A 27,260-nucleotide genomic window follows, 5' to 3' on the forward strand; every position below is an offset into this window, starting at 1 on the left:
TAATATGTGTAATATTTAAAACATTCAGGACATTATTTTCCTTATAAATATTACATTTGCAAAATCAAGTAGAGATCCTGTGGGAAAAAAATAGTATGGGATACAGCTAAAGAATTGGACCCAATTTTGCACGTGCTTTAGGATACAAAGACTGCACTCAGTCTAAGATTTTCAAAACTTTTAATGCTTTATTTTGCTCTCTTAATTTCCTCCTAATCTAATAGTAATTGACTGCAATAGGAATAGATGGCATGGTATATTGCCAGCATCAAGAATTTAAAAAAAAAATATACCTTACATGGTCCTTAATGTCGTCTGAGATTTGATTAGGGAATGTGTGGAAGATAGATGTTTCGTGCTGTAGCTGATTTTGAAGAGTCGAAAGCTGAAATAAAAATAAAAAGTTTAGTAGAATATCTTGTTTTAGTTACAGCTTCTAGTATACAGTCAAACTTGTTTCATTTTGGAAAGTACTTTTGTTCCAAAAACATATATAATGAGATATTTTGTTGGAACTTTTCTCCATTTTTTTATTCTAGAAAGCCTGGAAACCCAAATTGATTTTGTAGTATTTCCAGTTTCTCTCAACCATGCGGCTTCATTTAAGTTTCTCTAACCAGCTCTGGTTTTATTTTAATGTTTGAGTTGAGTTTTCAGAAGGAACTCCCCTTCCCTAATTGATGTTTGACCATGTCAGATTAGACGTTCTCTGGATGCTGCGTCTGCGGGATGGCCCAGCCTTGGTTTTTCCCTCCTCAGTGGTCAAGTGGGACATCTGTCATTTCCTCACTTTTTTCAGCTGTTCCCTTGGCACTCATGGTAGCTTCTATATTGTATTCACAGTGCACAGTCAGTTTTAGCTGTAAGAACTTGGGCTGTTCCCAGGGTTAAGATTTATTCTGAGTAAAAATTTCAGCAGGGTTTTAGACATGTTGCACAGGGTAATTTTTTTTCAGTTTCAAGAACCCTTTTATTTATCAGACTGTTGGATACTGGAGGGGTTCATCACCGACCTCAGATGTGGGAGAAGCAGCTGTGCGGATGGAATAGGAGTTCTTGTGATGTGGGAGCGTGCACTGCAGCAGCCAGCACTGATGGTTGGAAACTAAAAGCCCTTCCTTTCTCCTTCTCCCACCCACCAGTAAAGCTGGGCTTGGAAGTGCAGTTACTGATAAGTTGCAGAAACGCTAGGTGTGTGCAATCAAGGATGATGTGTGTGCTGGCTATGACCGCAGCCTGGCAATTTCACTGATGCGTGGTCTCCTAGAGAGCGAGACTTCTTTCCTCCTTCACGTGGGAAGTCCCAGAGGCAGGGCTATGGCAGCCTCCGCTCAGGTTGCCCAGTGTCTTTGCCTGTGCGCCTGGCTGTTGTGGGGTTAATAGTCAGTGAAAGGTTGCAGGTGTTTCATTCTCATGGCTGGCACAGGCCCCTTCCCTGGGCACTCGATAAAAGACAATCTAAATCCCAAAAACTGCTCTGTCCTAGCATGCGTTTGCTGAGCTTCCAGCTTGTCCATGCCTGAAATACTAGTGCTGGCTTTTTGGGCAACATAAGGGGGGGAGAATTCAGGATCTGACCCATCCGTCTAGTTTCATGTCACGTTGACAGCGCAGTAAAACTGAAGCAATGGGTTGGTGAAACAGTCGCTCCAAACGCTGTGTTGCCTGAAGGAGGCCTGTTTGGCAAGAAAGGGGTCAGTGAGCTCTGGGGCTTGGGCTCCGATCTGTGGGGTTTTGGGTTGTTTTTAAGTTTTATCTTATTCTAGAACTCTTGAGATGACAAGATATGGTGATGGGCTTCATGCTTCATAATCTGCGCTGCTTGCTATTACTAGCCCGATATGTTTGAGGATGCAAAAGTAGCTGGTACTGTTAATTTATTTTGAATGAGGTACTTGCTGATACTCAGAGGAGCATTTTAGCCACTCTCCTTGAAGAAATCAAATAAGAGTGATGTGAAGAACAGTCTGGTTACAGGTTGTTTGGGAAGTGAGGCTGTTTTGCTGAAATTGTGAGCTCCAGGGAACTCATGATAAGTCCTGTAATATTATCTGTATGCAATAGGACTTTATTATTGTTGAAGTTATCTTATGACAAACGCTTAATTCTCAATGTGCTCAAATTAATTTGTGAGAGTCAAATGAACAAATGCTATTTCATATAAGCATTTTAAGCATGTTTTGACATGCTTTGATAAATTAGGATTTTTTTTTTTTTTAATTTGATTGAAACCAGACAACCGCAAATATGAGATCCTGGAAGATAAAATCCTGAAAGTGTGCTGTGCAAGTACTTACAAAGTTTTATAGCCTAGCTCTTCTTGAGGGACAAATAAATGAGGAACGAAAGCAGCTACTACTATCAGGAAAATGCATTAGTGTTTTGACAGATAGATGTGGAGATCTTAATACGTGAAATTTAGTTTTTTCCCTGATGTGTAAATATACGGTTAATGTAATTAGAAACAATTGTGAAGTAGCAGGCAGGGAATTCAAATTCTTCAGTTAAGCGGATATTGCAAATGCGATTTGTTGACAGCTTGTCGTGCTGCCGTTACAGCTGACCTGGAATTTTCTTTCTGAATGACTTTTCAAAGGAAAACTAACATAAAAAGAGACATATTTGGCCAGGGAGCACTCTGTCTCTGGCTAGCAGCAGATGCTTAGAACAGGGCAAGTGCAGAGTGGTATTTCCTATAGAATAGCCCCCTAACTTCTGACTGTCTATGGCTGACTTCCTGAGCTGGAGGTTGCATCCATGTTTTTAATTTTTAATAGCCCTTTTCTTCCAGTATTTTGATTTAAATAGCATCTTGAACCTGTTTGTATTTTTGAAAACCACGAGCAGTGTTTGCAAGCCAAATTTTATTTGTTTTGTTTGACAATGTTTGTAGATTTCCATTTTAGTATTGGGGGGGGAAAAGGTAAAATACTTTTTCCTTGAGTTGTTTTGCACATATTGGAGATCATTGGTCTGTAGTACTGATTCCAGATGTTCTGTTTCAAATTAGATAAATGACAGTTTGAAATATATTTTGTACACCAGAATATTGAATGTTGTCACACAGGAAATCTGATATTAGGCAACAAATTTTAGGTGCTGCATGGGAACTTGGAAGACTGATAGAAACACTTCGAAAAGACTTTCAGCTTTTGGTCATAATTTACTACTTATTGGTTTACTTTTAGTGTTTCTCAGTACTTTGAGATTTTAAGCTAGACTGGGCTATTTATAAGTTTATTTCTATATTACAACATCTGAGCAAAAGAGGTCAAACAAAAACTGTCAATTAAATATGAAATACATGAAAAAGTGACTTTTTAAATATATGTACTCTGCTCTGAAGTAAAGTTTTGCATATGAGTAATGTTTTTAAACTAAGCAATTCCTAAGTCTCCCCTTCACCTGGCTAGTTTGCCTCTGTTAGTAATCAAAAAGTCTTAAGCTTTTAACCCCCATTTGAGGACCTTAATTTGAAAATACAGATTAAAAAGCCTTGCTCAGCCATACGTAGTGTTTGGAAGTGCCTTGAGTCCCTTGGGGCTGTTGACTCGAGCACCGAGGTTTCTCAGGCACCTGCAATTCTTCTTCTAAGCATGGTCAAAAGCACTTTGGTGCCAAAGTGCTTAGCAGTTTTGAGACCTACCCCGTGTCCAGCCTAGGAGACCTATGAATATGATGTTTCAAGAGGAGATGGACTCCACAGGTACCTTTGAAACTGTCTGGTGGTTCAGGCTCTGAAGAAAATGTAGCAGCAGCCAGCACATTTCTTCAAGTCACAAAAGAAGGGGATGGGACTGGGCCTCTTCGATACAGTCCCCAGTGACAAGGGGGGTGCCCAAAGTGGAAGATAAAGGCTTTCATGCATTTTTCTCCTGGAAATCATGCTAAGGTGCCCATCTCATCTCTCTGGGAAGTGCCCTATCTAGCAACCTATAGGTTATTCTTGGGGAAAATGCACTTGCATTATGTGTTGAAGCTATTCCACATTCCATGTGGTCCTTGGCATTCATGGTAGAGAAGTTGGTCAATCTCTGCAGCCTAATGGGGTAGTCATCTGGATCAGGGAGGCCAAGTTTTCAGATACTGCTACAAGATATCGCTGATCACAGAGGCCAAGGTTTCATGTACTACTGCAAAATATTACTCATGTATCTTTAGATAATGATAGTTTTATATAAACAGACCTTGTAGAGAAACTGGAACTAAAGCCCTTTTCACAAGGGGAACGAATGCTCTAAATCCAATCTCAGTTCATTCCTAATTATTCCCTGGAAAGGACAGGGGAGTTTAGGACTGTCCCTCCCTGTGCCTTCCACTAGCCTGTACTCCTGCTATGATAGTTTTTCCTTCTTCATTATTCTTATTTCTTTACTCTTCTTCCCATACTTATCTACAGGAAGGAATTGCAACTTTTTTTTTCCCATGTGTGCGTTCATTTCCCTCAGTGACTGTATGAAACGGAGTTACCACCATGACTTCCTTCACTTTTCACTTGAAAGACAAGGAGTAATCCTTGGTCACAGCTGTAGTGGCCTCTCTTCTGGAGGACATTTTGTTATGATGTTCATGACAAGGGAGGTGACAAGGCTGTGGGGAGGTGCGGCACTTTTCCTGCCTTGCTGTCACAGCAGCCTGGTCAACTCCATGCTCAGCATTGATGAATCCTCTTCTGAGGTATCTAACTGCAGACCGAAGGCATTTGTTCAGGATTATGACAGGGGTCAACAGCCTAAAGGACAGGCAATGGGAGGCTGGGATGTACTTATAATCTTTCTTGGTATGCTCCAGATTCTCCAAGGGTGCTGCAGAGACGTTTCTGAATGAGCAGACAGTGGAATATAATGTTCCTATGTAACGGAAAGATTTAGCCCAAGTTTTTATGGGCATTGCCTGCCATTCCTATGTATACCAGCAATTGAAAGCACTGGAATATATCTATAGCCACAGTTATTTGGAACTTCTGTCCTGATTCTCCTTACAATCTGTAGAAGGAACTTTCTGGTCCTCAACCTTTCCTCTAGGAAAAGTGTGCATAAACAGAGGCTCTTAATAGTCTCATGGCTTTACCCAACATTAGAAAGTCCAGTTACATCAGCTGGAAAGTAGATTTAAACACTGTGTTTAAAAACTGCTTCTCAGCACAGAAGACACTATGTATAGAACAGTACAACCTGAATTTGTTTATAATACCAAAACTCCTAATTAATTAACAGTAAATACCTCATTTTGACCCCAAATATGCAAACTGACCCCTGTATGCAAAGTGATGAAGACCTGGTTTGATTTTGATCTTGCTTATACCAACAAATCGTGTGATGTGTGACTTGCACCAGTCCAGGTCAGACTGCAGGAGGCCATATGTGTTTATTTTAGCATTTATGAATGGTTATATTTACCTCATTGCAATGACTCGCTTTGGTTTCTATTGACAAAACCATGACTTAAGAGAATGTTTGCAAAGACAAGAACAGATGTTTCCAGGCTGCTTGCCACAGAGAGGAAAAAAAAAAAAAGCCAGTATTTACTTGTAAGCCAGTGTTGGCTGTGCCGTTTTTCCACTGAGTAATGATGAACAGTAGCCATTAGTCAGTTGCTGAAGACCCTGACTTGACAACAACGGAATGGACTTGGAGATGCCTTTTTGTATAGTCTGAGCTGTACAGTAGTGTGGAAGGCAATTGGTGTAATCACTGAAACCAATTCTACCTTGTAATACTCTCTTCAAATATCTTAATGGCCAAGGAGAACCTAAAAGCTTGATGAAATAGATCATGCATGTATATTTTCTCCCCACTTCCACAGACGTGTTGGTTTCAACTTTTACTAGACACTTTTATAAAATTGCAAGGCAACATAAGCTTCATGGTGTTAGTTTGGTGAACTTTTTTTCCCTCTGCAGCCATAAGAAAACCTCCTAAATCATTGATACTAAAATCAAACTTGTTTTAAATGGCCTTTTATAGAGGGGAAAAAAAGTGCAATAGACTGTCATCATGGTTAATGATGATCTGGGAGGGTTTTTGGGAGAATGTTTGTGAAGAAATGTGTGTGCACACCATTTTAATAGACAAGGAAGGATGGACTTCAGTCACCTGGGAGTGGCAGTGTGGGGTGTGTGGCATCTGAGATTTTGGATGTGGAGTTTTGGAAGGGCAAACAAAGAACGAGCATACTCTGGGAGAGACAACACCTGTGTGTGTAGCAATTGCTTCTGGTGTTATGGGAGTGGAAGACCCCTCACAGGCAGAGCAGAGGGTGGGACAGACCCCGTGGTCTCCCACACCGGGGCATGGTGCTCAGTGGGCAATGCCCTGCCTTTGTTCTCCGTGAAGGCTATGATCTTTGGGTATGGAGTTGAGCCTTGCTCCAATATGATGATGCTTTGTGAAGAGAAAAGTGATACACATTTTGAGGAGAGGTGGCTGTAACATATGTATAAGCAAAAACCTGCTAGATGGAAATGATCATGAACTACAGAGCATATGATGTAAACCAACTCTGTTTTGTTTTTAGTAACATGCAACACAGTGCTCTCCTGGTTCAACCAGAAGTCACTATGCAATGTCTTTGAATGTCATGAATGCAGGCAGAGCTGAACATGACTTTTCCTCTTAAAAAATGCAAAGCAAATTTGAAGGAATATACTGTATCAGTTTACCAAGAGGGAGTTTTTAAAGCTTGTGTATGGAGGCATCTTCTGCCTTCCCCCTTTCATGATCCACTTACTGCAGGCTTGGTAAGATATACTCCTGGAGATATCTCAGGGTTTTTTTTTTTTTTGTTACTTTTTTTAATAGGAAGTGTTATGTTGATCTGTAAGTGTCGTGCCGCTGCCACTGGCTGGGTGAAATACCATCTGAGCAGTTCATGGGCGTACTGGTTCCACCTGCTGGCTGAACTGGTGGTGGTGACCTGTCAGTCAAGTGGTACAAGCAGAGTTGAACAAGTAATCTTATGAAAATATTTTATTAATAATTCCTGTCTGAGGGATGGGGATGGTCTTGCCTTTCTGCTACAAACTTTTTCTCTGCTTTTTCATTAAATTTCATTTCATTAAATTCAATTTAAAAATGCAATTTCTTAAGCGGGATGGCAATACCTAATTACAAGTGCACGTTTAGCAAGACAAGGACTGCAACCCTCCTTGAAAATAAGATGAACAAATTAATCCACTGACATGCCAGCATTGCTACCTGCTCATCACTTCTGGAGCTCACCCAGGGAGAGAGATCCCAAACCTGTTGCCCTTAGAGCTATCACTGATACTGCACAGCATGCCTGAGGGCTGGGAGAAGGATGACGACTTGCATTGGGAACATACCCCAAAAATTTCCCCAAAGAGGGTAAAGGGTGGAGGTGGAGAAAGCCCAGAGCTGGACTTAGCCCTGGATACTGCAATGTCCATGGATACAGAAGAGAGGCTGGAGGTGAGAGGAATGAATGTCTCTTGTTAACACGGGTTATAGGGTTGAGACTAGAGCTAGAGTTCAGTGGAGTGTGGGCATGGGATTCCAGCTGAAGCTGGATCCTGCAAAGCCTGCAGAGCTAGAAGAAAGCTGAGGACTTATATGAAGGCAAATGGTGTTTATTAGGTATTACTAATGCCAGAATTAGTGTTAGAGTTACTGTTAGGATTTGGGATTTTTGTGTGCTCTAGAGCTTAGTTCCTGTTTGAATCTCACCAGTCTTTCAGTGCAGAGGGTTGGCTCCAGCAGAAGTAATTTTTTTTTTGATTGGTTTTGTTAGAAATAGGCTATGATTAAGTCTAAGTTTAAGATAACAAAGTTTCTGAGATCCTGTTTTATAGTTTCATTTCTTGCTGTGTTGTAAAAGCACGTGGAGTAGATTAGCAGCTGGTTCTATGGAGGTGAATGGTTTATATTACAGGTTTTGCAGCTAGTAGGTTTTTTAAAGGTCTTTAGAGGTGCCCTTTAGATTCTTTGAAGATTCACCTATTTGGGGTATTTTAAGAGTGTGTGGCTGCATTAACTTTCTTCTGCTGGTTGTAAACCTTCATACCTCATTTTTCTACCAGAGGAAGAAGAGAAGGTTTCTGAGGGAACATGGTAGTGTTGCTGCCATTCCTCCTGCTCCAGGCAGCCATTGCTGGCTGCAGGAGGTTCAGTCTAGCCTGCTAGTGACAGACTCAGAAAACGGAAAATGGTTTATGAAGCACACAAGGCAATAGTTATACTCCAGAATAAAACAGGGACACGATATTAGTGCATGAGTAGGTCCTACAGATGTCCATATTGACATGCTTCTTAGTGTGATTTTGTCCTGTATCAATTAGTTATCTCACAGGCATGGTCTGGGCACAGTTCAGGAGGTGCACATGCACCATAACCATAAACAGTTTGGATATGGCCATTCTCTTCAGGAAAGTGATTTAACCTCAGGGGCAGGAGGTGTTCTGTACCACTTGGCCTCGGAGCCAGGGAAGAGTTGCTTGCCTGAATTATTTAGTAATACACAGCATGCCAAATTGACTTGGGGACAAAGAAGCCAATAACTGGGTCTGAAGGGTCAGCCTAAGGAACAGCTTAATGGGGAGGGAATTCTTACATCAATTGTGAAGATGCTGCTCATTTTGCTTTCTGTTTTAAAAGCACTGATATTTTAAAGGATTTGTTTGGAAGCAAATCCCTCCAATTTTCTTTGTTGTTTCTGATGGCACATCTGTGATTGTAGGAACTCGGTAGCACTATGCAGGTATGCTGCAGGAGATTACCATGCTGCCGGTAGTTTTCATGCAGCATTACTGTACCACGGTCAGAAATGGTTGATTACACAGGAGAAGGAAGTGCAGAGCTGTTGTTTGGTATTTAAGATAATGCTAGATGGAATATGATTCTGATTTCATTTGACTTAAAAGCAACCTCCTTCCCTGCCTAAAAACCAAAATCCCAGCCCTGAAAATATTACAGCTGCCTTCCGTGGTAATTTTTTAGTGATTTTTTTATAGGCTCAAGAATTCTCAGATGCAGCTAGTACTTCGTCCATTCGGAGAGAGGTGACACTTCATCTTTCACTAAGATACTTCAAGCTCATTCTCATACCAAATCCATTTTCATTCCTAAAAAAAATAGGTTATGCAATTAGGAGGAAAGTGTCTGCAGAAACGATAAGGAGAACCTGATAAATGAAATCTGCTATACACTGTCAGTCACGCTGATGCTATTCCAATAAACACAAACATGTTTTTGTGTACCCAGTTTAAAGAGACAGAGTAAAATAATTTCTGTCCAAAATTGCCTTTCCTTCCTTGCAGCGTTTGTATGTATATAATATTATATACACCAAAAATATGCTAAGGGAGCATTACTGACAGAATGTAGAGTACTAAAAAGGCAATGCTATGGTTAGTGTCATACTTACGGCATTATAGTTAACAGGCTTTTTGTTCAGAAACTGGGCCCCTCTCTGTGAATGCACTGCATATAGTCTTTGTGCAATTAGGAGCATTTTTTTAGGGTGAATGTCTGGTTTTAGGAAGGGGATTTGCTTTCGAGGCAAATGTAGTCAGATTTATATTGCGTCTGTTATTATCTAAGTGGAGCCTTATCTTCCAGAGATTTGTCTTATAGAGTGCACAGAATGGGCAGCCTTCAATTTAGGAGTGGATGCAAAAAATACTTTTCCAAGTATTGGTTTTTTTTTTTTTTTCCTTTCTCTCCTGTATACTATGCAAACCTTGCTTGAAAGACAAAATCAGTAATTTCCTTGTGGGAATTGTTAGTCTGTTCCTTCACTGTAGTTGCCGAGTGCCTCAGAAATGTTAGTGTATCATTAGCAGTTCTGACAAGGTGATGTGATATCTCCACTTTATAAACCAGGAGTAAAGGCTGGTAGTTGAAGCATAGGTCCAAGAGTGTTCGCTAATTCAGGGCCCTGTTGAATGACCTGATTTCTTGGACTAATGCATTTTGTGTGATTGAGGCTCAGTGTCATTAGTGAGTGCTCAGGAGCTCTGCAGTCAGCCTCTGGGCTTGAAACTGAAGACCAAAGAAATAAGGAATACTTGTTTGGTGGCCAGCTGAGTCAAGTTTTAGTGTGAAGGGCTTCCTTAGCAGCACATAAGAACTGTGGAGCAGAGGCTAGCATACAGTACTTTCTCCAAGGATTATGCTAATTTCTAGTTGTTCAGAGCATCTTTCTTCTGATTCCATTGTGCCTTTGAATATCTGTAACAAATGAGGCAGCGCTCCAGTGAGTGATGGTCTCTCTAGCTGCACTTCTGATCCTCACAACAGATTACCTACTGACAAGTTAGAAAACAGATCATTTATTTAAAGAGGATACTCAGAGAAAACAGTCCAAACCACTTCAGATTTGACAGCCTGTCCTAAATTTTCCTTGTTATTGCACAAAATAGGATATTCTGTGTATACATTAAAAATGTGTCCGTATTTTATCTTACAGCAGTCACCTTATGAGAGTACCCGAGTCAGTTCCTTCCTTTAGCTTAATATCCTGTTATGTACTCTTGTACTTGAAAACAGCTCATCTTTGCTCAAAATTGGTCTGTAGTGTCAGCTCAGTGACATTAGTTTACTACCCAGGGTGGTGTTGCCGACAATGTAAAACTATCCCATTAGCCCATTTGCAATCTAAAATAGGCTTCTGCATTTTACAAGCTTGTGCGGTGTAGCGAGATTCTGGCAAGTGTAAAGGAAAAAGGTGTTAAGGAGAGCTGGCAGATCCTTAAAGAAAAGATATTAAGTGCAAACTCTTCCAATAAGGAGGGAAGTTAAGGAAGTGCAGGAGAAGACCAGTGTAGCTAAATTGTCAGCTCTTCATGGCTCCCAAAGAGAAGATGTTTTTTTTACAGAGTAAGAAGTAGGTCAGATTTCCAAGAACAAGGATAAAAAAATAGCATGTAGGGACAATATAATCAGAAGTCTTGAGGCACAGAATGAGATGAAAGTATCCAGGTGTGTAACAGGTGGTAAGAACTCTGTTTTTCATGTACATTAGTAATGAAAGACTGAAATAAAATGTTAGAGGGTGAAAGGGATCAACAGATGGCATTGGGAAGGCCAAAGCGTCTTTGGTTTGTTTGGGTCTTTCCCAGTAAAGGAGGTACTGCTGCTACTGATAACATGCATGACTGTACTGCCACTGCTACGCTGGGCAGGTAGGCAGGAGCCTGGGTGCCAGATCCCACAGGCACAAATGAGTGTCACTGTACAGCCCGCTTTCTGCAGAAGTGTACACCTTCCACCTCCACTTCCACACCCACCCACCAATTTTAGGATGGTTTGTCTGGAGGACATTTCTGTACAATACCTGAAATACTGATTGAAGATGACTTGGAAAGTGTTTGGGAACAGTGCACTGTTGGAAGGAAGCATGAGCTGGCAGGATCCCAGAGGTGGCTACTTTGCTAGTGCTATTCTGACTTTTGTTAATGGGTTAGGTGGTGGCACTGAACGTGGTAACAAGTTATATAGAAGGCAGTAGGTAAGGATGAAAGACACTATGAAAGAAAGGGCTGCAATTCAAAGTGGTCTTGATCAGTTGGAGAAGTAATCATAAAAAGAATGGTCACAGTTCAGCTAGGACTTGTATATATGACTCTTAGGAGTAACCAACTTTAATAATAAAGACTGGGGCATGACTTCCTAGGGAGGAATTATTTAGAAAAAAGTCTGAGAGTTGCAGGGAAGCACAAGCCAGTACATGAGTTGACATTGTCATGCTATGGTATGTAGTATTTTGTGGTGAATAGAGATGAATGTAGCCTGCAGAACATATGATAAAACTCCCTCCTTGGCTGGGGTACCACATCAGGTCACAGGGATTATATATTGAGAAACATGTAAGTCAACAAGACTATGCAGAGGGACAGCAACAAGACTGAACAAATGGTCCCAGAAAACATGACTGATAAGTATGTATTGAGTGAATTGGTTTTATTTGGGGTAGATGGCAGCAATGTGATTAGTGGTTATTATAGCCTTCTGTATATATGGGCTGGTGCAAAGAGAGAGAGAAAAACCTGTTTTCTCTGCCTGTGTTAGCACAAAAACTAAAGACAATAAGATCCAGCAAGAGAGATCATGCTACTATGGTAGGAGTAGTCCAACACTGGAAGACTTTGTGTGGGGATATTATTGAATGTCTACTTTTGGAGGCCTTCAAGAACAATTAGGAAACATCCACTGGCAATAAGTTGCAGTAGATTCTGCTATGGGGCTGGATACCTCCTGATGCCTCTTCTGGGCTGTCGTAGTTTTACCCTGGCTGGCAGCAAAACACCACACCAACCACTTGCTTACCCTCCCCCCCTCCTGGGGATGGAGGAGAAAATTAGAGGGACAAAGGGAAAAGAGACTCATGGGTTGAGATAAGACCAATTTAACTCAATAAAATTGAAAATTATAATAATAGTAATATATGCAAATATACAAATGAGTGGTACACAATGATAGTGCTTACCACCCAATGACCAAGGCTCAGCCCGTTCCTGGCTAATGATCCCAGAGCAGGGAGAGTCCCAAAACTGAAATCCCAGGATGGAGATAAGAGCCTGAGTGTTTGAGAGACCGAGACAACCCTGAGGGAGCGGCAACCCAGAGGGAGACAACCTGGAGCAAGAGAGACCACTTCTGGACAGAGCCTCACCTATATACTAGGCATGATGTACGTGATATGGAATATATCATTGGCCAATTTGGGTTTCAGTCCTAAACCTAAGGTCAAATCCTAGGCTAGCAATTGGGGCTGTGTTAACTCCCAGATTCTCCTGCACCTGCAGACACTGGCACATCAGAGAAGCTGAAAAGTCCTTGACTGTCCTGGGAGCAACTATAAACATCAGTATGTTATCAGCCTTCTCCTCAGCACAAATCCAAAACACAGCTTCACACTAGCTACTATGAAGAAGGTTAACTCTCTCTCAGATGAAACTAGGACATGGGTTTAATTGCATTGTTTTCTGGCACACTGCCTTTTTCATCTTTTTTTTATCCTTTTAGTCCTTGGTGAATATCACTATTCTCTGGATAGAGATTTCTTAGTTGGTTGGGGGGGATTAAAATTTAGTGAATCCATAGCGGTCATCTTTGTACAGAACTTCATGGGACAGTGCTTTAAACTACTATGTTTGACTAACTGCTGAAGCTGTAAGAGTCCCAGGCTTCTTAGTGAGAGTGTTCCTTATAGAGTAACGACTGGGACCTGCTTTCTAGTCAACATATTTTCTGAAGACTTTTAAAATGCATGTAACAGTCTGACATACCAGCTGTCACCAGAAATTGTGTCCCCCACCAACACCCACATGCGGTGTGTTGGCACTCATGTCACACAGAGAGGGAGTGTTGACAGGTCCTCTTGCTAGTCACCTTAGAAAAGGAGGAAAGAAGCTACGGGTCAGCAAAGTAGAACTGGCAATTGCAGGAGAACACCAGGAACAGCAGAACCAGAGCAATCTGAGCAAGGAGTTACTGGACTGGCCTGGGACTTTTGCAAGGCCAAGAGGAAATGTGTGCAGCAAAAGAGATTTTTTCTCCAGCCTCGTCCATGTTTAGCTTGGTGTTTGGGATGGATTCGAACCTCTCTCATCATGGGACACCAGTGCAATGCCATTCATGGCTAGTCTTTCCAAGTTCTGGAGTCTTGAGTAGCTCTAGTTGCATTTATGTTAAAACTGAATCATGTTTTCTTTCGACTTAGAAGCCGGACTTGATGTCCAAGCCAATGCTTGACAGCATCCTTTGTCTTCGTGATGACAGATGGAAGTATGTTCGGAGTCTCCTGACCCCAGCCTTCAGTGACACCAAACTGAAAGAGGTAAGATGTAGGCTGTGTTGCTTTCCTAATTTAGAAGGTGTAATTGTTTTATTTCGTGCAATTGTCCACTTTATATAACTGTATATTAAGAATAGGTAAAATACTGCTACCTTGTGCTAGTTTATTTAGACCTGAAGAACACATACATACAGTGTGGTCCAGGTGATAGATTGGTGAAAATCACAGTAGCTCATCTGAGAATATGATCCTCTGTCTTCATATGAAAAACAATTTGTCCATAAAAGTGTAGCAAACTCAAAAAGGAGCCTCACACCTTCCTCCCTGCCACCCTGTTAGGAGTAAGCTAAAGTGCAGGAAAGGTTATTGCTCCCAGTTGGAACATAGGTTTTCATTATTTGCAGAGTCAGCATCTCTCACATTAACATGGGAACTGCTGTCAGTCTGTTTTCATTTCTCCATCTCCTTCCCCTTCCTCCTTTTATTCTTTAATCCTTTCATATAATAAAATAAGTCACTGGAACAGAATGTCATTGCCAGATAAATACCTCTGACTGAAAATAGATGTCTCAGCGCTGACCTGCTGCTAATTTCCTATAAATGTCTCAGCATTTACCTAGCCATGGGAACTCATTACCCGGTAACAAAGTCCTATTCCAGTGACATGATATCTCTTAATTAAATGCAGATAAATGATTGACTGCTTAAAGTCTTCTTTCAACGGGGGGAAAAAGAAAGAAAAACCCAACCACAAAAAGAACACCTCTTCCTTTTATGTATTTTATTCTGAAAGGGAACCATGCCTCACTCCAGTGCCCAGTCCTGGGTTGTAAAATTTTCCACTGGGCAGACACTTATGTTGTTTTGACATGCCGCTGTCGAAATCCACAGTAACATCTAAATGTGTCTGGCTCTCCCAGCTCTATAGACAGCGGTCGCTTAGCAACACCGGCTGTCCCCTCCTTATTATGGTAAATTCTAATTGGCCGCCATCCTGGCGGAGGTGCTGATTAATCATGACTGACAATGCCATTGGTTATGCACCCCGACATTTGCTCTGTCATGGGCTCAATCGCGAAATTTTAGCGAGGCGAGGATGTTTAAATATGCAAGCGATTAGTTGCCCATGGCATGGTGGGGAGAGGAGAGTTTTGCATTTTCCTACTGGAAATTAATCTGCCTTACTGCAGGTCATCAGCTCTTTGCTGGCGGACTAACAAAAGATAAAGCTGCGCTCCCCTCAATTTGTAGAGAACAACCTCTGCTGGCACGAGCTGAGTAGACTTGATGGATGAGAGTGGTGAGGGCAAGCAGGCAGAGGCCCTGGACATTATGCTTTGGGGCCAGGCAGGCACGGGTTTGCAGGTTTTCACCAACTAAACAGAGGTGGGAGGAAAAGTCACGGTGCTCAATTTGCGCTGCTTCGTGGTGGAGCTGCAACACAGGAGTAGTGGTAGGAGGCAAAATGGAGGGTTGGCTAGTGCCTTGTAGCTGTTTTGCATGCAAAAACCTGAAATCTTTCTTTTTTAGCCTGATGATCAGCTTTCCCTGTGCTGCCTCCTCCAGACTCTGTGGAAGGGGTGTGATTGTGCGTGGGCTCAGGGTGACTCAGAAATGGTCATTTCCTCCTCCCAGTCTCCAGAAAGTGGGAAAACAAGGAGTGGGGAAGGTCTCTCTGAAAGGCCCAACTTTCTTCCTCTGTCCCATGTCTTTGCCAGAAGACTGTCCATCCCTACACAGAGGGACTCTTGCAGTAAGACCATATCAGATTAAGAACCTCTTTTGAATGAATATACTCTTCAGCCTGGCATTTCATTTTCCACCCAAATACATGAACAGTCCTGGGATTTGAAGTTAATGCAACTTAAGTCCTTGCCCATGTGCTTGTCTTGCTGTTGCTTAATTTAGAAGCCATATCAACACTTCTCAGAGGAAATCAATGTTCATTAATTATGATCTCACATTTTAATTCTCCCATATTTAGTACTCTCCCAGAACATCTACAGCAGCATGGAAATAAAAATACCATGTTCTAGTATTGGCCATACTACAGAGTAGTCAGAGTTATGCAGAATACATCCTGTTCATAATAAACTCTTCCCCTCAACCTCAAAGGAGTTACAAATAAGCTAGTTTTGGTATTAATTTATTGCATAAGAACCTGGATGTGTTGTTTTATACATATTTATAAATACTGCTAGACACATTCCTCATTTCTTCTCCTAAGTTGTTGATTCCTTTACCACAGAGATCTGAGCTCTGATAAAATCCCACACCAAAGTCTTCCTCTCTGTTTGCTCTGGATGTCTGCCTTGCCTTTGTTCCCCTGTGCAAACTCCCCAGTGATACCGGAGAGACTGCAGACCTCCCGAGTGGCTTTGGAGAGTGGTTCCCCTTGAACGTTGCAGCCCCTAGTGCCACTTCGAACATAGTCTTGTCTGTCTGGATGCTCTGAGAGAACTGGAAGCTATTAGCCTGTGATAGAGCAATAAAAGTTACCAACTCCTTGTGCTCCCTATAGCAATCACTTCAGATAAAAGCTGCACAGAGGGCCAGAGAGCTGAGTGTAGGTTTCTGATCTCTCCATTTCAGAAATGCAGGAATCAACCACTAGGCTAAAGGACAGCTTCAGCACTAGCAATAACAAGAAGCCGGTCATCCACTCTTTGGCAGAGCATGTTGCTCAGGTTTGACACCTAGTGCCCCACAGAGGCATCCAGCTTCTGTGGCTGGGGACAGAGGCATACTTTGTCTCTTCATGGAACTGGTGTAGTGTCACTGAGAAGTTCACTAAGCTTGAGGAATTTCCTCCTACTTTGCCAAAAATCTTCAAAAGCCAATCACCAAATGAGGAAAAGCTAATCCTAGAAATTCTGAAGTTTGCAAAGTTACAAGCAAGTAACTGAAGATAGAGGTTATAGAGCTGTTGGGCAGCCAGTGTAGTTATTGCTGTGTGTACACAGAGGCTTGTTTTGCTAACATTTTTCAAGCTTTTCTGACATCTTCTCCAGCTTTCGCTCTGTGTCTCCTCAGTTTCTCTTTAAAAGCCATGCACTGTTTCTGTGTTACTTTTATGGATTTCTATACATTGTGTGTCCTCCATTTTTAATTTTCTTTTTCTAATAAGTATGTAAAGATTAGTAAAGCAGTCCACTCCAACTGAAGAAAGGTTTGACTCCAGATGGCATTAAATTCAAATACTACAATGGTGAGCATAGTATAAATAACAGACTTCTAAGCTTGATCCTGCAGTAAGATTTTGTAGCATTCCACATGAGATGCCACTGGAGTTGGTAGCAGATCTGATAAAAAACTCTTTACAGTGAGACCCCTGAATGGACATCATGGTGCCATTACTACTGGAGCACTAAGAATGATAAATGAGAGATAGGAAGCAGAAGACCCAAGAAGTTTCGCTTCCAGCTCTGCCATTGACGGCCTGTGGGTGATCTGGCAGAAGCTACTTAAATTCTCTGTCATGAAATGACTTTCATCTGTTAAATGGGAATATTACCAGAGACTGAAAGTTGATCCAAGATGTAATTCATGAGGAACTGGTGAAGTAAAGCACCTGGAGGTCCTTAGTAAAAGATACAGTTCCCTGTGTTCCTCTTGTCATGCTCTCCTCAGCTATTATATACTGAAACAAGCTGGTATGTTAGTGATCTCGTGGTACTGTTCTTGATTCCCTATTTAGTATTTCTTATTTTGTTCCTCTGCTTTTTGCTGTGGTGCCTGTGATGATCCTGCAATTCTGGACTCCTTGTCAGACTTGATAAATAGCTTTACTCTCTTTTACAGCCAACACCAGCAGAAAGACTATTGATTTTTATTTATTCTGATGGTGCTGCAGTAGTCTTGTCATCTCCTATCAGTATGCTGGGAATCCTCTCCTCCATTAACCAACCATTAAAACAAAACAGAACACGAAAAATAAAGAAGAGAGCACAGCATAATGTAGCATTGTCCTAAATAACCTGCGAAGTAGAGTTTGTGTTGAAGCATTTTATTTCAAATGAAGGGAGACACAAAGCAGAACTTGTGATAACATGGCAGAACAGTGCAAGAAAATCCTCTAGAGTCACTCTCAGGCATGTAGATCTTCCAGGTCCCACTAGGACATAAGACCTGACAGTCCAACCATTGAGGTTTCCTTGATTTGCTCTTACTCTGCTTGTGCACATTAATCAGAGGCATTTTGGAAGGGTCTCTCTCAAAATTGCTATTGTTACTCAGCGAAGCAAGTGTGGTCACGTGAGACAAAGCAAATCACTAATGTAAAAGCTGATATGTGAAATGTGCATATCCTTGAGCCACAAGTCAGTGTCCAGTTGAGTTGCTCACTTTGGTAAGTTGTGCCCACAAATAGCAGGGCCCCACTGCAAGGCGGTGGGAAACAAATCATCTCACAAACATCTTACTGACGCTCCACTCTTTTCCTGGTTTTAGTCAGGGACTTGGAATCTGGTACAGAAACAATTCTTATGTTAGGGATGTATCCTTTTTTCTTCCTTTTTTAAATCCTATATTTTATCGCTATCCTATTTCCTATATTTTATCCCATTTGTGGGGCAAGGTTCAACACGACTTCTGCGTACTGTGTGTGCACAGTAAAGTCTCCAGTGTGTCTGTCTGCAGTCATTATGGTCCAGCCTTCTACTTTATAGTTTGGGTGCTACTAATAAGGTGAAGAATAATAGTGAATACTGAGGACCACATCTAACTAGAGGAACATGATTCCGATGCCTTTGAACAGTGCAAACATCCCTATGCACTGTGCATACACAGAATCAGAAACTAATTGTTGCTATGTGCCAAATAGCATATTGGCAGGATTTATACAGCAAAGACCCTGGCATCACAAAAACCCTAACCCCAAATGTTCTTCTTTGGCAGAAAGAAATAAATTTGGACTCTGGGCTACTCTTGCTATTAGATAACTGGCAGATCAAATATTTACAGGGACCATATTGTTTAGATTTTTCTTCATCCTGTTACTCTCAGCCAATCTGAACATGGAGCAGCTGCGGTTTGTTTACTCACCAAGAACTGAATCTCAGGCAGGTTATGCAGCTTTTATGTTCTGACTGGCAAATGATAATGTATAGAAAGTTAGTGGTACTCAAGGTGGTGCAGATCAACATGTCTGTTCTGTGCCAGTTTTCAAAGTTTGATATACTTCACCTCCCCCAAAACTACTTTATTTTTTCTTGACAATTGAACAAAGAGCTTAAAGTGTTAAGGGACTTGAGGATGTTTTAGCCTGTGGTCTTTGTAGTTAGCAATCTTGGACTAATTTATGTCCCTCAGGGGAATAAAAACCCAAACCCAGGATTCTTGAGTAGATATCCCCTGTAGCTTTCATATGCAAATAATTGTCTCATTGATATGACTCTGTCCTATCATGCTAATAATAAATCAAATCCATGTGCCCCCTTCCCATTTTCTTGGTTGGACTTGCTAATAAAAATATCTTATGGCTAGAAGTGAATTGCAATGGTATTTTGAAAGGCTAGTGGAATGGGGAAAGTGCAGAGGTGCTGTGAGATGCCCTGGGCAGGCGTATGTGCCCCTGCCATCTCTGCCAGCTGTTGGAAAGCAATAGCAACCAGCTGGGTGGTTGCAGGTCTGGTGATGTGATGAAGAATAAAAGAGAAAATAAGGCAATAAAAGGAAAATCTGAAATGATCACCATCTGTTTAGAAAATATCATACCTGTTAAAATATGGATTTTCACTTTGTTCTCCTTGACTGGTTCAGTTCATTGGAGGGGCTGGACCCAGAGATTATAAAGCGTTTCACCCTAGTTCAGTCTGTTGAACGGAAATGTGTTAATTTTGTTGAACCATTTGAGAAGAAGCTCACTGCACAGGACCTTCTTTAGAAAGCCAAAAGGGGAAGAAAACTGCCACATAACGTGGTGTGCACCTCTCAAACACATACCAGCTACTTTTACAGAATACTAATCTGCCTTCAGAATTGTCTTGAGAGACTGTGACAAAGGCCAAATCAATCCAGCTTTGAACTGAAAGAGCAACGACCTGCTCTGTCCCATATAGGTATGGGACCTCGAGAGCAGCTGAACACATTCTTGACTCAGACTTCTGCCTTTGGAAAACATGTTGGATGCTCCCACATTGGCCTTTTGACTGCATATAGTCTTGCCCATGTGTTAGGATGGCAGTGTGCCTGTGCACAAAGTATTATGCCAGTTTCACAGGGGTAGAAGTGCCAAGAAAAATGGACTTGGCTGGGCAGGCTACATAGCTCTCAGAGTGCTGAGAGGCTGCAGTAAGTTTTTTTTTGGGTAACAAGAATGTCAGAGGAGTAGGATAAGTCTGTTCTCATGTTTGTTGACATCTGTATGCTAAAGAAGGTTGTTCAGGAAGGAAAGGCGGGTTACTGTGCGTATGTCTGCTGATGCTTGGCACAATTGTTGAGGCAAGACTGTGGTATCAAATTGTAGGCTATAAGGATCTCTTGGCAGTCTATGTGGAGAAAGAGTCATAGCAGATAATGCCTTTGGGGTCATGCCTGGATTGCTGCTACACCCTTCTTCTGCCCCCCAGTAGGTGTAATTAAGGTGTCTGATGCCTTTTGTATATAAAAAGTTAAAGAGAAGCTAGAGAGAGAGAGAGAGAGACTTTCATGAGGTCTTGATGGTTGCCTCTGTCATGGTTTCCATGAAATGCTAAAGAGGAGCACTATTAGCTACAGCCAGGCTGTGGGTAAGTCTATCTGACTACCATGTGTCAGTGACTGGAAAGAATTGCTAGCTGAATGAATTCACATGAATGTCCATTTAATGACGTCACCACTCCGGAAAACCCTTTCCTCAGGTTGCAACATCAGTTTGCCCTCAGCAACTTGAGTGGTATATATGGGTGCTTTTCTGATGTACAGGTTAAATGCCTCAAACTGAGGGACAGCAGGAGGGAAGTGCTGGGCCTCTGATGCTGATATCTTTACATGACTTTGGGACTGTGGGAAATATTATTCCTTCTGCCCTGGAGCAGAAATGTAGCCTAAATGTAATGTACTGTAAATATGGATCATGGTAAATCATCAGTTGGAACAGGGAATGATTAAAAAGAGAGGGGGATATCTTTGCTTGATAGCTCTTTGTGTAAATAGCCACAGGTGGGCAAGAACCAAAGGTCAGGTAAGTGACAGGGCCTCTCGTGTTTAGGCCCAGAGGTAGTGAAGGGCGTCCCTGTAACGTGTAGTTTATTTTTAGCAGACAGTCCCAACATTTCATCTTACCTGTGCAAAAGTGCCTTACCACACCTGCAAAGGATCCTGAGAGTTTTGGCTCATCTACTGGATAAAATGAATTTAAAATAATGGATTATTTTTTTTTTTTTAGCATTTCAATGTTTTTCACAATACAATGTGTTCCTTTCTAGATGATACCACTAATAAACCAGGCCTGCGACGTCCTGCTATGTAACTTGAAAGTCTGTGCAGATTCTGGCAAAGCTTTTGATATCCAGAGGTATGTTCAACATGCCAGAGATTAGTAGCAGATTAAAAAAAAAAAAGCCAATGGCAGCAGTTATTCTAAATATGAGCACACTGTATAAAAGAAGAGTTTTTTCCTCCCTCGCATTTATGAGTGGAGATCATAGCTTAATAAAATAAGTGTCTGATAGATGCCTTTTCTTCCTGGGGGCAGCCATTTCATACTTGAAAAAGTAGTTTTGAAAAATCATCTAATGAATTTCTACTGTTGTTTAATGAAGTTTTAACAGCTGGAAGCAGAAAGGAAAGGTGCATCAGTCCCTGTCCAGTCTGCTCTCTACAGTCTGCTAATCATGTACAAATATAGGAATTGATATTGTATCAAATCTCTCTAGTCCATCACCCTCTTGCTTTTTTAATACAAGTTTTTTTGAGCACTTAATCATTCTTACCACATTCCTTCTTACCTCTTCTAATGGCATGCTAGCCTTTTGTGAAACGATGGGATCAGTACTCCAGATGAGAATGCACCATTGATTTATAAAAAGACACTTTAATATTTTCCATACTATGCTTTCTCCCATTTGTTATGCATTTAATATCCTATTATTTTTTTGTTGCTCTTTCATCAGAGGTCTTAATTGAACTGTTCATGACACTATCTAGGCCCTTCTGTGAGCAGATGCATTTCTGACCCTGTACCTCATATGAATAGTTCAAATGCATTCTCTCTAATAGGCACTATTTTGCATATACATTATTTGCTGGGTTGGTCAGTGTCCTCTGAAGTTTTTTCATGATTTCCCCCAAACTGGAGCTGTGCAAATAGTTTAGGTTCATCTAAAGAAACAAATACTTAGCCACAATTCATCCATCTCTTTTAAAGTACATACGCAAGGGTATGTGGGTGCACAGAGGTCTCTTTATTAAATAAACAGCTGAAGAGATACTATGAAATCTTGTGATACGTTATGCTTAGCCTAATACTCTGATGAAAATTTACCTTTTGAGTCCTCCAGGCTTTTCCCTTTTTTCCACTTGTCCTTTTTCTTTGCCTGGTCTTTCAGCTATTGATCCATGATAGAGTTTCACCTCTCACAAGGCACTTTGGGAAAAGACCTTTTGAAAGTATAAATGAATGATGTTGACCATCTCAGAAGATGATCTTCCAGTTGTTTTATCATCCTACCATTTTGGCAGGTTTGACGTATATAAATGTGATTCTCATTGCACTGCAGTTTCCCAAAATTGCCTTGGAAGCTATTTGTTGGATGTAAATACCCTATCCGCAACCTTCTGTTATCTTGTACATTAGTTATCTTTAGCCACGTTGTGTTTTGCCAACAACTCAAAATTTAGTTTTTAAGCTTTTTCAGTACCTTGGAGAGGTAGATGATTGACTGCTTCTGAAATTGTTGTTTTATTGCAGTGCCCCCTCTTTTAACATTTTGTTTTCTAATAATGTGCCTTTTTTTATTATTTTTTTTTAATTTTTTTTTTTTTGTGTGTGTGTGTAAGAGCTGAAAACCCAAAGAAGTTACTTAGTTTTGCAGTGCTGTTATCTTCCAAATCTGCATTTGAGTCATCGGAATGACAATGCCCAAAGATCATAGTTTAGAAATGCTGCTTCACAAAATATATACAGGATATACTGGGCCTGAGTTTTGTCCTTGTCTTAGTACATGCTCACTCAGATTAAAACACCAGAGAATTTGATATTAGCCTTTTTTAAGGGAACATAGAACAGTCGTTTCAAACTTGCCCACAAATCAGAAGAATAAAATTTCAAGGATGTTTTACATTCTTAGTCCGTTTATCTCAAAACTAAATATAACTGCTAATTCCCAGTAGAAATAAAGATGTTGAGACAACTGGATAAATTATCAGATATGCAGGGAGAGATTCATTAAGACCTGAAGTTTCTAGATCATGGTCCACAGATCATTTGTACTTCTCAAAGCATTTGCTGCTCCTCTGCAGAGATACAGATTTCACATGGTGTCAGCTCCTCTTGGTTTTGACCACAATTTTACACTAAAGAGAAGCTATCAAGAGGATAAAGGAAATCCTTAACAGGAAGTTTTATTTAAGCACCTCTTGTCACTGAGAGTTTAGGCTGGACTGGTAGTAGATGTAGTTTCTGCAATTTAAAATGAAAAAGGAGTGATCTCTTTTATTAGGATGCATACTAAGAAATTGCTTGTGAATCTCTGACCTGTTGCATTTGATAACAAATGAAATTGTTGATTTTTTAAAAATAAATTTATATTGGAATTATTGAGCTATATGAACATATGTTCACTTTGCAGATGGAGAGCAGGTGATCATTATTAAGCATCAGCATTTGTCAGAATGATGGAAACATCTCTTGTTGGCAAAGCTCAAATCTAAAAGCAAAAAGAAAGTCAGAGGCAAAAATTAATGTTATGTGAAGTTTGTAGAAGCAAGATATTAATGGATATGTAATTTGTAGCTAATGATTTATTCTTCTTCAACTCAATGCAGGTGTTACAACTGCTTTACCTTGGATGTTGTTGGTAGTGTAGCTTTTGGTACTGAGGTGGATTCTCTGAAGAATCCTGAAGACCCCTTTGTTAAGAATTGCAGAACATTCTTTGAAATGTCTTTGTTTAAGCCTCTCTTCATTCTAATCCGTGAGTATAGTGTAACTTTGTCTACTTCTTTATGGTAATTTTCTAAAAGTCATTCTCCAATTTCAAAACATGCTGAAGCAGGAGCAGGAAGATGTGTAGCAGACTTTATTTCAGAGATGTTCCAAATGCAACCTATGGGTCAAGTATACCCTTGAGATTTCCACCATATGTTCTATAGCTCTTGTCACCATTAATGCAACTTCCTCCAGAAACTGAGCCTGGGAAGGTAATGCTCCAAGTTGATCTGAGTGGAAGTTTTCTGGAACCCATAGTTTCTATGGTATCTCTTTTCATACATGTCAGCATTAAAACAGAGTAACTGCCCTTCGCAGCCTGAGAGTAAATTTTTTCTGCAGTTTGCTTGGAGAGAGAGAGAGAGATTGAAATCCCATCCATATACAACAGTGGTCTAATAACCCACTAAAGAAAGGAGATGGAGAAGCATAAGCAGATAGTATAAGTCCTCCAAATTCTTGTTTGAATGGCATCAGCAGCCTTGTTGACGACTATAAAGGATAAAGATGATAAGTGCCAGCACAGACTGTCTTAAGATAATGCATTTAATTTGAGGTGAATAGATAGGGAATGCAAGAATGGGGGTATAAAGCCATTTAGTTCTAGGGCATGAAAGCTAAGGCTTCTCTGTGTCAGCGGCATTGTTAATGCAAGGGCAGCAAGAATCGGAGCTGGGGAAGCCACAGCATAATCAAAGTTGTTGAGGTTTTACCATCTTGCTATCTAGATCTGCTCACAGTAGTGTCAGGTGGCACAGTGGCAAAGTTTCCTGTGCCCATCTGATCCTGCTGGCGTTACAGATTGCACTGGTACTAGCAGCACATGAACTGTTTCCTTCTGGAGTTGTGTATCCAAAATGTTAATGTTTAACCTGATTTCTGAAAGGACAGAAATGAGTCCCTATATGTCAAAGACCATGTCCTTCATTAAATAAAGTTTCTGTAGGGTTTGGGGTTGGATTCCTTGGTCAGTCTCTTTCTGCTGGTACATTATGTTGTCTGAATTTCCACACTGTGTTTTCCTGTTGGCAACACAGGAGTTTTCCAGTGACTGATTTGTGAGTCTTAATCTGTTCATAAGTTGACAAGGGGTTTATTAAGATGCAAGACTTCACTCAGGTTTCTGGTTCCTGACTGTAAGAACCATGGACTGGAGACCATCCTTGTGATAACACCCCACTTCCAGAGTTTGTGACCTGTTTAGAGAATCAAAATAAAATAGCAAACCCAATGTCCTAATAGTGGAGAACTGTAAATGGGAATGACTAGTACACAGTTTCATGGATCAGTGCCATTAGCTGCTAGGCTAGGTCAAGATCCCCCACCTTCTGTATGTAATTGTTTGAGTAGGCAGGGAAAATAATTCCCTCTTTGTTGTGGTGTCTCTGTGGAATCCAGAAACGGTACTGAAATCCTGAAGCATTGTGGAAACAAGCTTGGAAGGCATCTGTCTGGCAGGGAAGTCCTGGCCAACATGGAATTTCTAAAACAAAATCTTTTACCAGCCTGTAGGGGTGGAAGAAAAAGAGGGAAAGGGAGAAGGAAAGAGAAAAACACAGATTTCATAAAAGTAACACATCCTACTTGATAAGTTTTATGATAGCAATGAAAGGAGGGGGATGTTATATGTCTTTACAGTCTGATTCTGTGTTTTCTTCTTTAAAATCTCTTACAGTTTCTTTCCCATTCATAATGATCCCATTGCTCCGGATTTTGCCAAACAAGAAACAGAAGGAACTAAATGGATTTTTTATCCAAACCATAAAAAATGCAATTGTCTTCAGAGACCAGCAAGATGCATCTGAGGTAAGGCCATTTCTGTGATAAATATATGGATAAGCAAGTGTTTTGAGGAAAAACTGAAAGTAGCATAACCCTCAGTTGAAAAAGCTAACTCAGTCTGTTTGAACATTCAAAGCAATTTAGTGAAGAATTTTTTCATTTTTAGCTTTATGTACTATCAGCCATGCTTGGTGTTGATGCAGAATTGTTAACACGTTATAAGAAAGGCTGCTTCTTTTAGTTTTTCTATTCAAAAAAGGATGCAGAGAATGTTACATCTGGGATGACTTTCCAACTCAGTTTCTAGACCGAGAAGGAAGGATTCACCCTGTAGAATTTTTTTCTCATCTTAAAGTCAGGTGTTTTGTCTATACTACTTTTCCTTAACAACCAGAGAAAGGGGAGCCCTTACTGAGTGTTTCAACCGAGTCATTACTTAGGAGCTGAGGTGGGTTTTATATAGCCCTGTGACAGTTCCTACTGCTTTTGAAAATTGAAAGAACCTGAATGTCTGGTTAAGAGCAGACACGTGATATTGAAATGGCTAAGGAGAAAGTTTGTAAATTCTGCCTGAAGTGTGCAAACTAATGCGTATGCATTATTAGCAAATGGTTTGTTGCCCATATATTTCTTCTTTTGTCCAGACATAAGGCAGTTCTGGGTTTTTTTGTTTTGTTTTAGTCACTGTTGTTTTATGAAGTATCTGAAGGCACGTGTATTTTTATGAAAGTGTATCTATTTTTGATATACAAAGCATTTGGAACATAGGCATGTGCTCCATTTCTGTGACAAAAATTTTTTAGGTCTTCTTGTCCTTTTGGACCATTCTTTACTGTAGACTGCATGCAATATCCTTAAAAATAAGTTAACCACTTAATTGTGGATGTGTAGTGAGAAACAAAGAATATCAATGAGAATTACATTTTAAAGGTAACTGAGACAAGTTTTGCATATCTATTGACATGAAACATGCTACAATATACACATTAAGAAGCTGTTAATATTGAAATATAAGAGATTTCTCTTACCACTTTGAGATGAAGAGCAATTATGATGGGGTAACAGCACAGGTGAGAATGAATCCTCCCAACTTTTTCTCACAACTTAGCCCCACAGCTGTCACATTTCAGGAAAAAATGGGTTTTAATTTAACCTACATTATGTCCAGACCACATTTAAAAATCAAACTGATGTTCAAAGATATTGCTGCTCTTTGCTGTATTGTGTGTTCTGCTCTTTTTGCTTTTTCTGCAGTGAAGTCTCACTTTGGTATTTGTTGCACTTTGTCACCAGATGCTTCTTGTCTTTCCTGCAGCCCACCTCTAATGAGTCTTTGGACCCCCCCAGCCTTTAGGTCTTTGTGTCTGTCCTTCTTCACATCCAAAAGGTCATAGGCACCACTGACCAGCCACAAACAATTCATGATTCACAAACACGGTTCCTGGCCCAGGCTGCATGCCGGAGGAATATTTTCTAACAGGGCTGGTTTATCTAAGCTGCTTGCAGATACCTCATTTCTAGTGCACAGATCCAGTGTGAGCTTTCAATGGCATACTGGTGTGGCTGTATGTTTGGAGAGTTTTGAATCAAAGAT

The 27,260-nt window shown here is 40.7% G+C and overlaps 1 protein-coding gene across 1 annotated transcript in view; it reads left to right on the top strand.

Annotated features, from left to right (window-relative positions):
• Positions 1–7,277: 7,277 nt before the first annotated feature.
• LOC104463476 (thromboxane-A synthase-like) overlaps positions 7,278–27,260 on the top strand; it is a gene marked incomplete at its 3' end in the record, with an annotated part of 100,794 nt that continues 80,811 nt past the window's right edge. Inside the window, exons 1-5 of the mRNA XM_010075872.1 lie at positions 7,278–7,430; positions 13,681–13,797; positions 21,162–21,250; positions 23,722–23,870; positions 25,560–25,690. Of these exons, the coding sequence (XP_010074174.1) occupies positions 7,278–7,430; positions 13,681–13,797; positions 21,162–21,250; positions 23,722–23,870; positions 25,560–25,690 (639 nt within the window). The remainder of the gene's footprint in view (positions 7,431–13,680; positions 13,798–21,161; positions 21,251–23,721; positions 23,871–25,559; positions 25,691–27,260) is intronic.

The sequence above is a fragment of the Pterocles gutturalis genome, unplaced genomic scaffold (genome assembly GCF_000699245.1).
Source record: "Pterocles gutturalis isolate BGI_N339 unplaced genomic scaffold, ASM69924v1 scaffold2816, whole genome shotgun sequence".
NCBI lineage: Eukaryota > Metazoa > Chordata > Aves > Pterocliformes > Pteroclidae > Pterocles > Pterocles gutturalis.